Source organism: Xiphias gladius, chromosome 7 (genome assembly GCF_016859285.1).
Source record: "Xiphias gladius isolate SHS-SW01 ecotype Sanya breed wild chromosome 7, ASM1685928v1, whole genome shotgun sequence".
Lineage (NCBI taxonomy): Eukaryota > Metazoa > Chordata > Actinopteri > Istiophoriformes > Xiphiidae > Xiphias > Xiphias gladius.
The window spans coordinates 9,672,725-9,688,056 of record NC_053406.1 but is presented as its reverse complement, the minus strand read 5'-3'; the positions used below and the strand labels follow the sequence as shown (position 1 = coordinate 9,688,056).

Sequence of the window (15,332 nt, the reverse complement as noted above, 5' to 3'; positions counted from 1 at the left end):
GACGTAAACAATTAGCAAAATAGTTGCCAGTTAATTTTCTGACTAATGGATTAATAGAATCCATCAGTTTTATTGTCTGACCAAAAAAGTGGCATGAATAGAAAATATTCAAGTAAGTGTACTTAAGCGCAGGACCTGAGTTACTTCCCTCCACTGGCTTTAATAGTGTGTAACCTAACTGAACACAATGTATCATAAAACCCCTGGTGTTCCCATGTTGTAATTACAAACTGAGGTTCTCTCTTTCTCTCAGTCCAAAGTAATTTATCACATGACTGGTTCTAAGCCAAAGGTGTCACAGGATCTTGGTCAGTCTAATAACTTGTGTATAAAGCCCATCAAAGTCTAACACACCCTCTAGGCTTTTAATAGCTTTGAAACATTCGTATTAGAAAAGGCTCTAAACCAGGTACTTACACTGCTATATTTGAATGCAGGTTTACCTTCTTTTTATAGGGATGCCAGCACTTTCAGTATGTATGAAGACTGTAGAGAAACGTAGATCTTGATGGAAGGAGCTAAGAGGTACGCAATAAAACAAACACACACTTGATTTTGCCAACTGAAACTGCAGTGCAATGAATTACACACCAATAAAATAGACACCATGAAAAAAATGTCAAGTAGCCTTCACACAAACACACATAAACACACACATTTATGTGACCGTCTGACCGATTAAGTATTTAGTGAGGATACCAGCTCCTAAATTAAATATTCACTTGTTTTCCAAGATGAATAAAGGATGAGCAATTGACGCATTTATCTGCTTGCGCAAGTGTACGTCTGTGTTTCTCACTGCGTGTGTGAGTTACGTGAAAGCGCATGATCTATAAATAAATGGTTGAGTGCCCAATTTCGCTCACTGCTTCTCCAGTGTGAAATGTGTTACAAACCACAGCTTCATTAGACTCTGATTAAGAACACAGACTGACAGACACACACGCACAGATAAGCTAACTATTATACACACAGAAAAACGGATAGACACATACATACTATAATCCTGTAACTGTGCATGAACAACTCTTGCCTCCTTTAGTGGTATATATATATATATATATATATATAGTATTATCTACTTTCTTTATTTCATTTTAAATCCCTCTTTTATTTGTACGTGAGCTTTGGTCACCTCTCTTCACCCCTTCATCTCCACTTACTCCCCACCAATTCTTAACTCTTGCTGTTCCTGTCTGTTAGGCACTATAATACATTAACTTGCATGCCTGGATATCTTCTCCTTACATAGGCAGATATCAGAGTCATAACACTGTTAGTGAACACAAGGCTCCAGTCTAGAGAGGACAGACTTTTGACCGGCTGTAGTCAACAAACAGTCCCAATTGCTCTTGCTTATTTATTTTAATTTTCTTTTCCTGCCTTGAGTTAATGTGAGGCTAAGAAAGAATCCCAGAGAAACATGCTGGTGGAGGGATTTTGAAATCACAATCCCTCGGTCCTAATAAGCCACATATTCAGCCAGATGGTGACTCTGTAACAAGCAAATATGAACTTTAGCTGATAATCTTCACATCCGGTGCAAATAATGCACTATTGAGTTTATTAAAACTGGCACTTAATGCTAACTATATAATGCAAAATAATATTTACTTCTATGGCACGCAATGATCACATGCATGTTTACAAAAGGGTTTTAATGTGTTAGAGCACATTTGCAGGTACTCTCGCCCAATTCCAGTTGATTTCTTAATTTTTTAATTTTTACGGATTTTCACCAAAAAAGCAGATTTTTCAAAGGAGTATACCAGTTTAAACAGATTTGATTAAAAAAAATGCTATTTTTCCCCCTGCAAAAGGACATTTAAAAGTTTAAAGTTTAAATTAAAGGAAGTCTTGGCAAAGACACCTCAGAATATCTACTTTCTATCTGGTAATAGAGAGTACAGATGTTAAAGTCGTTGCTGAATAAGCTGCAGATCAGCCTCCCTCATAAGGTACCTGAGTACTAATTCAAAACTGTTAAACTAGTTTTGCATTATTTAGCGTCTGTCAGCAGGCAGATCTCATTTAATCAGATGGACTTACAAACACCCAGACTGTCTGCACACACACACGCACACACACACACACACACACACACACACACACACACACACACACACACTGGTGAACCCATGAGCACATGGCATATGCTTCATAATATGACCTTCTGCCCCCGGGAGGTCTAAATGCCCCCTCACTGTCACTCTCTTACCCAGCATTCACAGCTCTGTATCCAATAATATCATGGGCTTTTGATTAATGTATTTCCCCACTAGGCTGATTGAATTGGCGTCCATTTTAATTCGTAGTGTGTGATCGGAAATCAGCAGAGTGCATCTGCATCTGTAACCACTGTGTCATTTAGGTTAAAAGGGGATGTACCAGATTTTCATTTTAGAAAAGAAAATGTTGATTGAACACAAGTTATTTTTTTCAGCTTAATATTAATTTAGTTTCACAAATGAAAACATGGAAACTGCCTTCCTGTCCCGACGCATCCAGTATAATTTAACCAAAGCATGTTTTGAGCACAATAATATCACAGAAAGTACGGAAACAGTGAACCACAACTAATAGCTGCATCTCAACTGGCATAATGCAGCAATTTACAAACACAAAAAGAGCAATAAAAACTTGTTAACAAAAAGAGAACTGTGACCACTGCAAGAAAACTATGCAGCTTATTCTATATTACTTCCCACAGAGTTGATTTGTGACACAAATGAAGTGTTTCGCCCACAGGAGGAAGAAGACTTCCTAAAATTATAATGATTCAAAAATGGCAAAATGTGGAGGTGTTTAATATTTAGCAAACTGTAACAGCTGTACCCTCTTTAATAAAATGCAAGAAGACTACACTGAGAAAGCCAATAAAGCAAAGAAGAAGAATGACAGAGCTGGAGGAAACACCAGAATGAACCCGTGCCGGATGTTCATTCAGCGGTGAGGCGTTCAGCACCAACATGTGCGCTGGCTGGCTTTCAAAATCAGTTTCTGAAGTCATATATATATAGATATATATATATATATATATATTTTTTTTTTTTTTTAAATCAGCTCTTTCTGTAACAAAGTGGCTGATCTCTGCTTTTCTAACATGGTTCAGTGACACATAGCGACAATATCTGGACCTGACTAGATAATTAGCGTTAACATTCGCCACATTAGCCCCGAGGAAATGTTGAATGCATATGTTCTGAACTGAACAGCAGTAAGTTGTCGACGCCGCCTATATGGTCAAGATGCACATTAACGATACAATGAACATGCATATGTGAGAATCAGTGGTTAGTGTCTCACAAACACACACACTCAGATGCTCCTTCACAACTGGAAACACACACCCACGCCCTACACACACACACACTCTTGAATAATAAAGTGTCGGGCAAATAAGACATTTTTGATATTTCTGACTTTAGGAAGGAAATTTTCTGATATATCTATAGGCTATACCAGTGTTTTAAATGAGTTTTAGGTTGGAATTATAGTTTGGTGCTGGAATAAGACGCAATGTTAAAGGTTGCCAGAAATTGGGTTTAAGTTTGGATTTATTTTAGAGATTGTTTGTTTGAGGTTAAGGTTGTAGTTTGAACAGTGGTTTCCAACCTGGGGTGTCAGGACCTCGCCAACGGTTGAATGGAAGAAAGAACATATTTCTGCCTTTTTTCCTCTGACTTGTCTCCAGTTTTGAATTTTTTTCCTTGTGAAATACTGGATAGTTCCACTATAAAAATAGACGTTTCTTTGTTTTGAGGGGTCACAAGCCCAAAAGGCTGAGTTAGGAAATGTTTCCAAAGACTTTATCATGTCACGACTCACCTCCCTCTACAGAGCCAGAAGGGCTTTAAAGGAAAACCTGTTGGAAGGACACTGAGTGCCCTTCACCGGATTGCATTTATTCCTTTGGGGTGTCTTATGTTAATAAAAGTATTCCATATTAATTTTTTGTTGGTGAGTATTTTATTTTGGGTAAAGTCATGGCTGGTTATTGTTATTTTTTTAGTTAGAGCTAGAGAAAAGTTTACATATCAGGAGCTTGAGAGAAAGAATAGTTGACTTAGCCAAAATAAATTCTCTGTCCTGTGTGTGTGTGTGTGTGTGTGTGTGTGTGTGTGTGTGTGTGTGTGTGTGTGGAAGGAGTGCCCAGTGCGGGTCTTGACCACACTGCTGACCTGGAAAAGGACATGGGCAGCCAGCTGTTTTATTAGGTTACCACGGGAATAACCACAAACTTTCAAACACACACACAGGCCCATGTATACACATATGCTCTGGTCCCAAGGCGAAATGCTAACAGCACATGGCCATATGAGTTGTCATAGCCAGGTTGACCCAACAGGGATACAGACTGCCATCAAACTTCCCTCCCCCCTAGTCCCCCTTTTTCTCTCTCATTGGTGGAAACATGAGGGGTGATGGAGAAGTTACGCTCTGTGCTGTCATTTCTTCTGTGCCAACACCACGACAGAATAAATTCAGGTTGTGTCATTATTACACCGATTGTTATAGAGTCATGTTTGCAGAATATAGCCACAGAATCAGTGACGAGAGAGCCTTGGGAGCGGACGGGCTGTTTGAATGACCAAAATACAGTTCATGGAAACACTAAGCCATCAGCAACTCCAAATATAAAACACACATGGACCCACATTTCTCAACAACAGCATGGAGTCTAATTTGGATATTGTAAATTGGTAATGGTAAATTGAAAAATGAAATTGCTTGTGATAAACAGGCATGTTTAGCTCATTTGGAGTTTGGATTTGTGATGTTTTTTCCCTAATTGCTACAAATAACCAACATAGTGTGATTACGAGATATTAACATAATGGTGTTGGTAAGTGTCTAACAATGTTTGTAAAGGACAGCAGTGAATGCTGTATGTGTTACTGTGTGAATGTGAAGCAAGTGATTGTTGTAAAAGAGCATTCATGTTCGGTCAACTTTCATGGATAAATAAAGGTTTAAGTATAATAAAAAGCTACAACTAACTATAGAAACTCCATCAGAGAATGAAATGCTTTATTCAAGATCACTCTTTTCCTTTCTTCTCCACTTGAGACAACAACACAATGAAGGCAAAGGCAACTACATGCTGCTTTCTAGCCTGAGGGCTGAGCAGCTATCCACAGTGTTCCAATCACACTCACTCAAACCACTCACCAACATGATGCTTAGTCAGAGATAACAAACTGGAAGAAAAACAATGAACCGTTGAGGACCATGGGTCTCAACCAGCGCTGAGGAACACTATGTCTTGAAGTGGATTATCTTCAAAAATAAAAACCGTTTAACATTTAACATGAGCCATTTGTAAAATGATTGAATCCATATTTTATACACAGCATTGTGCATGTGTACATTCTGATCAAGCATGGCCCTGGAGCATTAACTTCCATTACTGAAACACATTACTTTCTTTGGAACACATGTCCATAATGCATAAACAAATGAAGGTTAAAATGCTTCAGTTGTGCAGCTTTACAAGCACCGTGAAGCAAACATGAACACAGAAATGAGCTCCTCCACATGTTATAGCATTAGCATTCGTATATTCACAATACAAGTTTGATTAATTATCAAGGAAGAAAACTGTCCAAGAGCATTTAAATAGGTGAAGGACATTAAGGGCAACCTAGACTGTAGCTTTCACTTTTGAAGACTAATTTAAAAAGAGTTTGTGCATATGTTAAGAAAATTTCCGCTTAAGTTAATGTTTTGGGCTTCATGCACTTTGTTGACATTTTTGAGGTATTTAACAATTTGTCATGCCTTTGGTATTATTTCTGTGTGTGTGTGTGTGTGTATGTGTGTGCACGCGCCTGCATCAAATATGGTTCAATCCAGCATCTGACAGAACATGAAAACCATGACACATCATAAAAGGAGCGTAGAAAATCTAATTTTCCTCTGTTTTTGTTTATTTTAAGAATGAATTTGTAAAGAATCACAGGGTATCGGATCAGAGTAACCGTAAGTACTCATACAGCACACTGACATAAATGTACATGCCTCCAGAGAGTGATCAATCAGGGAGCGCGTTTCAAATGGAGATCAATAGTCCCTCCGATGCAGTGGACATTGCATAATATAACGAGAGACACATTAAAATTGTTGAAAACAAAGACACAACATGTGAAACAGAAGATGGGCTGCGTGGATGAATGTGCTGGTTTCTCTACTCTTGGCATCTTGAGTTCAACACTTTTTTGAAGACCTTTTCCACACATCAGACCTCCGTTGTTTCTACTGATGTACAATACTTCTCTATCGCCAATGAAAAAAGGAAAACCTGAACATAACATTCAGTAAACAAACATGACATCATGCACTAACACCGTCCAAAAAACTACAAATCCCACAACAGCCCACCAACCCGAGCAACAAATCAACTATGGCACCAAAGACAGGAAATCATAAAAAAATGAGTGTATCAACAAGGCAGAACAATCCAACATTAACACACACAGAAACATTTGAACAACTCCTCAGTAGTAATGCTGGTAGGGTTGCCATGGCACCCATTAACCTGAAGGCATGAGCCTCGGAGTATTATCGAGCCCTTATAAAATCCAGGAGCATCTCACAAACACGTCACACACACAGGTAAGGTTACCTGTAGGCCATGCCTGTCTGACTCTTCACTGTGTCGTGCAGCGACAGCGAGTGGAAGTTAAGAAACTCCTCCAGCTGTTTGAGCTCCACCACGCTGTTGGGTTTGTTCGCCGTCCACATCAGAGGAGCGTAGGGTCCAGGGCCAGTCCCTGTGGACGTCTGACTGATGAGTCTTCCCTGGCCCGGGCCTTGAGGCGGGACCCCGCCCTGACCTCTGGTCACCTTCTGCTTCGGGTTGGGAATCTCCGGACACGTCGGTTTGTACAGGTACATCTTCCTGCTCTCTTCTTCACTTTATGCTCTCATTCAGTCTCTCCCGTCTTCTGTGAGTCTGTCCCACAAACATGTACGCTCAGACTTATCCAGGTAGGCCCCTCGCCCACGCAGCGCTACATGCAGCAGAAGACTCTGAGAGTGAGTGTGTGATTAAAGCTCAAAGGAAGAAGAAAAGTGAAGTATTCCTCTGGATGAAGCTCCACATAAAGTATACTCCGCTTATTTAAACAACAAAAAAAGAAATGAAGGAAAATCCAACTTGGAAAAACATAATTTTGAAATAAGAACAACGGAATTCAAGAGTCCATAATTAAACTTAAATCCAGTCCGTCTGCAGGCTGCACGTCCACACAGGAAAAACAGGCTTTTTCCTTACATGTACTCCACCATTGGCTGTGCCACATATGTTCTCTGTACACACACACACATGCAGATAGAGAGAGAGAGAGACATACACACAGATAACCCTCTCTCTCTCCCTCTCTCTCTCTCTCTTTCTCTCTCTCCTCTGCTCTCTCTCACACAAAACACACACTCATGCTGTCACTTTGCCCCCTGCTCAGCCAGTCTACATTATAAGCTCAGTTTGGTTTTGCTCCCTATTAAATGGCATGGGAATCTGGGACATTTTTTCCCGCCCTCCCTCTCCCTCTCTATCTCTTGCTCTCGACTCTCACTTTCCCCATCATCCTTCCTTTGTCTTTCAGTATTCCCACCGTCACAAGCCCTTTCATTCTCTCCTTATTTCCTCTCTTGTCTCTTCTCCAGCATTTACATCGTCTCCTTTTCCGTTTTTTGCTTTTCTTAGTCTGTTTTCACACACTGTGTGCTGACACACACATTACACTGTGTATGTGTGCATTTTCTGTGTTAAAACTTTACTCACTTTTCCATGCTCCAGCCCCCCAATAATATTCCCCTTTTATCTACCTCATCTCCTTTGTCTTTCATGTCTCACCTCTTACACTCCCTTTCTCCGCTGTCTCTCTCTAAACAAAGTGTACTCTGGAGTTTTGCCCATGACAAACACCTAACATAAACACACACACTATCACACACATGCACACAGCCAACAGCGTGTCGTGCACAGTTGAACGCAGTCTGAGGGCAGTGTTTTTGTAATGAAGTGAACCACAAAATAAAACAGGGAAGCTTCTTTCTCTGGTCTGTTTTCTTTCTTCCTGTCATTCCCTTTTTCTCTCTCACCACACACACACACACATACGCGCGCGCGCACACACTGTATATAATTTCTCACCCACTGGCCTCCTCATGGGAGTGTTCAGTGACATCACGTCTGGTCCTCCAGTGGATTGTGGGAATCATGAGGAATGCCATTCTCCCATATCAGGAAATTTTAGTTGAGACGCACACTGTCACTCTTTCTATCTTTCTACATAAACATACACACCCACACACACACACACATGCAGTGAATTTGGAATTATATTCTTCTATTCATCCTTGGTATTCCGCAAATAATTCTGAAAATTGCCACTCGGCCAAAACACCCAAATCTAGTTTGGTCCAACATACACATGCAAGCAAAGACACTGCCAAAAATGAAATGACCCTCAAAAAACCCACAATAGTAGGAACCTGCTCCCACATTACTGGAAACACACTTAATTGTGTCTGTAACTAGTGTGAATGTGCTGTTGACACTTTTTATTATAATATAATTCCATCATCTAAGTTTGACTTCAGTTGCAAGTTTAACTTTTGTTTGTCAGGATCAAGTTTCTTTCTTCTCTCGCGCAAATATCAGCTACAGACTGCTTGGCCTTCCTCTGTTTCTTGAACTTTGGGTTCAAACCCAAAACTGTGTATAGACCTGGTTCTGGTGAGTCCTTAAGGTTGGATTAAGATTGTATTCTTTAAAAGTTTGTTGTTCCTTTTCAAAATTTGTAAAAAGCCATTTGACAAAAGAAATTACACAAATCAATGGCTTGCAACAGTCCAATGTACTCACATACCACAATTTTCATTTTTCAGAACTTTGTTCGAGGGGGTGTGTGTATTAGTATTTTTTCCGGAGCTGACACCTCAGAGCACCATGCAAAGTTGACTGTGTTGCTGCACCTGAGTGTGCTACACTATGCTCAAATTACAGCAACTGTGTTAATGCAGAGACAATAGTGTAAATGCACATACACTCAGACATGTAGAATTAGGTTGGGAGGTTGGCTGAGGGGCAGCTGTCTCCATTGTCCGGCAGGATGGTCGGAAAAAACTGATCCTGCCTGGCAGCAGGAGAGTCAGCTGAGCTTATGCAACAACAGAGTGTGTTTACAGTGTATTTATAGAGACTAGATGCATACACATCCATACACATGGAGACTATACAGGTACATACATTTAAGGCATATACAGTAAATTTCAAAATCTACAAAAAGAAAACAGTTTTTCAATAAAATTCCTTGTCATTTTATTGTTTACTTTATTGTTTTTTTTCCTTGTCCCACTTGTATTTGATGCTTCTCTTTTCTGTCTTATTTTCTCTCCTACTATTTGCCTCCGTTGTTGAGAAAAGGGACATTCTCCTTTGAGCCACTCAGCATGGGAGCAGGTGAGTCACTCATAAGAATACCACAAAAAAAGGGGGAGGAGGTCGAGAGGCTGAAGAGGGGGAGAGGCCAGGGTGAGGACAGTTGGGGGGTCCAGCCAGGGGTCATGGCAGCAGGAGAAACAAAAGCAAGGTTCGGACAAAATTTCTGTTCCAGTCCCCCTTTTCATCGTATTAATTTGTTTATCTTCTATCTTACACTTTTCTCACTTCGTCTTCCCGTAACTGTCAGTATTTTACCAGTTTTTCATCCTCCCCTTTTCCCATCAGCTTCATGTTCCCCGAGAGTAATTAGCCATCTTTTTCTGTCTCTTTCATTTTGCCCCCACCACCCCCACATGCACTCCCTCCAGTGAGTGAATCCCCATATAATGATTGCATATGTCTGATAATTATCCAGTGTTGCACAGCATGATAGAAACAGAACAAGTAGAGCAGCATGGCATAGCACAACACTGTATACCTTTTTTCATGGATGAATTTTAAAAAACATTAGAGGTCAAGCTCATGTCCATATTTTAACGTCTTTCACTATTTGCTTGCTATCTGCAGTATATAAAACAGCATTTGTATGTTGTTTACTCGAATGAGAAAGATCTTTCTATGCCATCTGACTCTACGGCAGAAATAATTATGCCAGTGATCAGTCTCCAGCCCTCAGGGACTGTCCTGCTCCTGTTTAACACCAGCGTGTTGGCCTACATTCTCCACTAAATCCCGTTGTTATTATCATTGAGAATCTAGCTTAATGCTGAGGAGTGAGCGCAAATTGAGGTTGATAATATTATATTACACTGACTGTATAAAATGTATGGACAACACATCAAGTGCTGTGTCGCATAGTCAATGTTCCAGCTGTCCTAAGGCTCCTCTTATTTTCTTATTATCCTTTTAATCACTGAAGAGGGGTTAAAAGATGTAACAAGAAGAGAACATACTATTCGACTGCATTTTGTGGCTTTGCTGTGTCAGAACTAGTGCTAAAAGTTTCCTTGATATTACAGCATTTTAGTGTTCAGGGATGGATACTTTTGGCATGCCCTTGTGCAAGTGCAAAAGGGTGGCTGCAGAGCGAATCAAACCGCTAATCTGGGCCACATCCCAATGATTCATCCATCATGCTCTAATTGTACATGTGTTTATGTTCTCCGTGCAACGGTATCATGTTGCCACACCTTTGTCCCTGGTGTTATGGGGAAATATAATCCCAATACCTGGTCAGAGAAGGGCAGCGATACTGTTGGCTGTCATTATCACTTGAACCAATCAAGTTTTACTGTAGAGCCTGGAACTGCTGGCTTCTGTTGTAGGAAAAAGGATTGGAATAATTTAGTGATGATTTCTAATGATGATGCCCGTTCTTAATAACATATAATAGAGGTGAAAGTCTCTAAAAAGACGTAAAAGATTAGACAACTGTTCCATGAAGGTGTTATTATGGCAGTTGTCCATGTTTTTCACAGTCAACAACAGTGCTGCCATGTGCTCATTAAAGAGATGATGCATCTTTTTACCGACTGGGTCCCTAATCATCGACAGTCAACTGAGAATGATAGTTTACCTGTTTGGTTTCATATTTTGCTCTATTAAAGCACTATTTTACTCACTTGAATAGAGAACAACATAAAACTAAGTAATGTACTCGAAAGTAGGCACTCTAACAGCACAAACATAGTAGGCTATGTTTGAATATGCAAAAAATAACAAAATATCATTTAGGTTATTTTAGGTTGTTTTCTCATTTGCCAGCGACAGAAATTCAGTCCAGTCACCTTGATCTATTGAGGCAGGATACAGTTTTATTTTCAATATATTTGCACAAAAACAAAAGAAAATGCAATTTAAATATTATGTCTCTATGAAAAACAAATAAGCATTAACATATTTAAGGGAGAGAAAAAGCTATTTTTAGCTCAGTTATAAAAGCCCGAGATTTCTGTGGTTATATTCTGCCCCAGTTTTTATGCAGAATCACTGCAGAGCTAAAAAAACGCAGCAATTGTTCTGATTCAAATGAGGGAGAGGATATCCAGCCATCGCATGCTGTTTGGCATCCACGTCAGGGGCTCAGAGAGGAGAGCTGGCAGACAGTGCGTGTGTGTGTGTGTGTGTGTGTAATGCATGACTTGGCTGATTGGCAAGAAGGGGACTTTTGGAGGGGTTCATCTCATTTTCACGTCTTTTCTAGGTCAGAGTCAACCTTAAGTCGTTTTTTCATCCTGAAGACTGACTCCAGATTATAGTAATGGAGACCCAGCGATGATCAATATTGAGGTTCTAGGGGGATTGAATTAACAAGTGTGTTTTTTGAATGTGTGTGTGTGTGTGCGTGAGCATATGTGTGCTGTATGTGTGAAGGTCGTTCTAATCTTATGGTGATTCACACAGTGTAGTCCTTTTTATTGGTGGTCCATTGAGCTCATCACTTTGGAAAGATGCCTACTAAACACACTCACACTTACACCAACTCATCACACTCCACATGCACCTGTCAGTCTGTTTGTCAAGCCATACGAGGCTTCCATCATGTCTTTATGAGCCTGTAAATAAAGAGCATGTCAAGTGTGCAGCCACCAACATGCCACCCAGCCAACTCTCGAATAACATTTAAAAGCCACATCTGAAATAACAAGCAAACCTGGTGTTTGACGTGTGTTTTTGACATGGGAGATCACTTCAATACACAGCATCTTTCTATCTATGTGGAGATGTACAGAATGCAAACAGGAGGATTTTGGGCCAATAACAGAAACAAGCTATAATCCAGCAGTATTAGTTCTTTATACAGTAGGTGTCTGAGTGGGGGATTGAGTGGTAGGGAAAGGCAGTGGGAGTTGTAAATGATCAAGTGAGTGACACTAAATAGACTTGAAGCTTTAGATTCTCTGTTACTGTAACACTACAGGGCTTTGGTGGCAATGGAAATGTACCATTTTTGATTGATGCTCTACTGCACTGGTCCTTTGTATTATGTTGAACTTGCATACTCTGCTTTCTTTTTTAAAGCCCACACTCGATTTTTTTTTAATGCTGAGTATTTGGAGTTATTCACTGCTTAAATAGTTGAAGCATTATTCCTAAACACTGTTACCATCATTCCAATAAGCAATGTTTAGGGTATACATAATGCCACCCATATTATGTGTTTTTACAATGGATCAAACTTGTAAAAATCTGTAAAAATGTTCTGCATCTGTAAAAATGTTCACTGCCAACATTTTTTTTTCAGTTTGTTGCATCTATACAACCTGTATAAGGTAACGTCTCTAATGCAGAATAGTTGCATGTAAATGTAAGTCATGGGAGACAGATATGGTCGTTATAAAGGAGGTTCTCACAAAGAAGGAATGGAAAATGAATCTAATATGTTGTATGTCCAGGATACTGTCAATAAGTGAATATTTATTACTGGTAAGGGGGGAAGTCCTGTATCCTGACCCTATTATCTCACATGTTTATTACTTACATGTACGTTACTGTGGCAGCTATTAACACATTTTACTGTCAAACAGTGATGACACATGAACACGTCGCCAAGTGGTGATCTTCTTATGAGTTAATAATAATAAAAGAAGCATCATTAAAATTTCAGTGTCTAATCACTTTAAATAGCAGCTCACTGATCATCATCCTTCTGATTAACTCCAGACTATACAAGCAACAGTTGCTTCAGGTGACACACAACCAAATACTCAAATATTTACATGTATCCTGATACTTCTGACATGCACCAGGCCAACAAAATTGCATCACTTAGCGCACTGCAGCTGCCAGAAATCTTTGTTAAGGTGAAGGGAGGGCAAAATTACATGAAGCCTGTTTACATGTGACAGTTTGAAGTTCCGGGCAAAATTATCTTGCTGCTTCTGTCAGCTCACACAGTAGGATTCTGTTACCTTCCGCTAATTAATTTTCACTGAACGGTGAACAAACAAATGTGGATTATAGAAATCCTTTTGAATTATGTAATACTGTGCTGTGTTGCTCTACAACATAAATGGATCCATAAATATTTGGAAGGCCTCAACATTCGGGCGCCACAATGTGCCCTTGCTTCTTTATCATCCTCGTCTCTTGTCTCTGCTCTGCTTTGTTTTTCTAAATTAGAGAGTGAACAGAGCCAAAACCAACAGGGAGGCTGGAGCATAAAGAGAAAGGGAATACAGAGGAGAGGAGATAGGAGGAGAGGAAAAAGGCTTGACTGCAGACCAATGAATGTGGAGCTTTAGGCTTGAATGATTGGAATGGGACACACACGGATTAGGCATTTAGCGACAAGAAAGGAGAGTAGAGTGATGAGAGGGAAGAAATGGCAAGAGGAGGAGAGGCGAGCGTAACCCAATACTGAAAATATCCATGTGTGAGAAACAATGAGAGGAGAGGGAGAGAGGGAGAGATGTGGAAAAAGATTACCAACACTTGCTGCACCAATAGTTGAACTTCCAGAAGTGGAAATTGTGGTGTGTGTCACATCCTGAGAAGCAATGCAACTGGTGCTTTCTGTCTGTCAGTCACACGGACGGGGATAAAAACACTCCCTCCAGCCTCCATATGTTTTGTCACCATGGTGTTAGAAGATGTCAACACAGTCTAATGTGGCGAGACAGATGCTGGCTATTAGCTTTACGGCCAGATCAGGTGACACAACTCTAAGCCGGAGATCGTTATGACCGGCGTGACTCCTGTGACACACAAAGCTCACAAATGAAATGACAGGGCGGGGGGGGGGGGGCACTTATCATCAGATAGCATTCATGGTCCAGCCCAAAAATACTTGAATAATCTGAAAGCGTACATGCACAGACCATGTGTACCTACTGTACGTTGCATACACACCAATTTACTGATCCTAAGTTTAATGATTTGAAGAGAAGCAAAAAGCCAATGATACTGTGACTACTTGTGATGTGAATTTATCCATCGAGTAATGTGCATCAACGAGCAGCGCTGTACAACCATTGGGCCTTCAATCTCCTTGCACTGTGTCGGGTACAGCGTCATGGTGGCTCTCTCTCACACACAAACACACTCACAAAGGGCTTGACTGACCTGTAGGGCATGCCAGTCTTATGCGCAACTGTCTCCTCCTTGCCCAGTCCAAACATTTTCAGGTACCAGGTGGTCTCCATCTCCCTGATCAGCGCCTCCTTGTGTCGTTGCTGTGCCCCATGCTTCCCGGAGGAGGAACTGCGCTTGGCATCCTGGGAGTTGCTGCGGTGGGCTCTCGACCCGCCGAGAGAGGCCACCGAGTGTTTGCGGTGCACGTGGGGTGGCTGGTGTCCCCCGCCAACGCCCCCTCCGCTGCTCCGGGCGGCTAGCATGACCCCAGAGGGTGCCCCCTCCCCTCAAGGGCAGAGTTCAGGGAGCAAGGTGAAGAGGAGGACCTTCAGGGTTTCCGATTTGTTTCCAAATTTAAATAATTTTTTGGGTCAGAAAAGCTTGTTTTGTATGACTGTCAGAGTTCAGTCACCTCTCTGTCTCTCTACTTTCTACTTTCTAAACTCTCAACTCCCTGGATTTTGTTTTTTCAAGTCTGTTTTCTGTCTATTGGTTCTGGGTTGTTTTTGTTTTTCTCCCTGTCTGTTTGTCTCTCTCTGTCTTTCTTTCTGTCGGTGTACTGTGCTCTCTGGTCTCTTATAGCCTCATCCAGCCTGAAACAGGATCCTGGTTTCCTCATCTCGTCACTGCCTGCCCTGGCCTAAAAGGAGGGAGCCAAACATGCCAGGGTGTCGACAGTGCGTACACACCCACACACATGATAGAACACAGGTACATTCAAGTACTAAAGCAACGTATTAGAAATGATATACCTACATACACAAACTGCATAAATGTGGGCACATCCACACACAAACAATGACATGCA

The 15,332-nt window shown here is 40.8% G+C and overlaps 1 protein-coding gene across 1 annotated transcript in view; it reads right to left on the bottom strand.

Annotated features, from left to right (window-relative positions):
• Window positions 1-15,049, bottom strand: part of kcnab1a (potassium voltage-gated channel, shaker-related subfamily, beta member 1 a) — a 105,713-nt gene extending 90,664 nt beyond the window's left edge. Inside the window, exon 1 of the mRNA XM_040130613.1 lies at window positions 14,516-15,049. Coding sequence (XP_039986547.1) covers window positions 14,516-14,787 — 272 coding nt within the window. The 5' untranslated portion in view covers window positions 14,788-15,049. The remainder of the gene's footprint in view (window positions 1-14,515) is intronic.
• Between the last annotated feature and the right edge of the window lie 283 nt (window positions 15,050-15,332).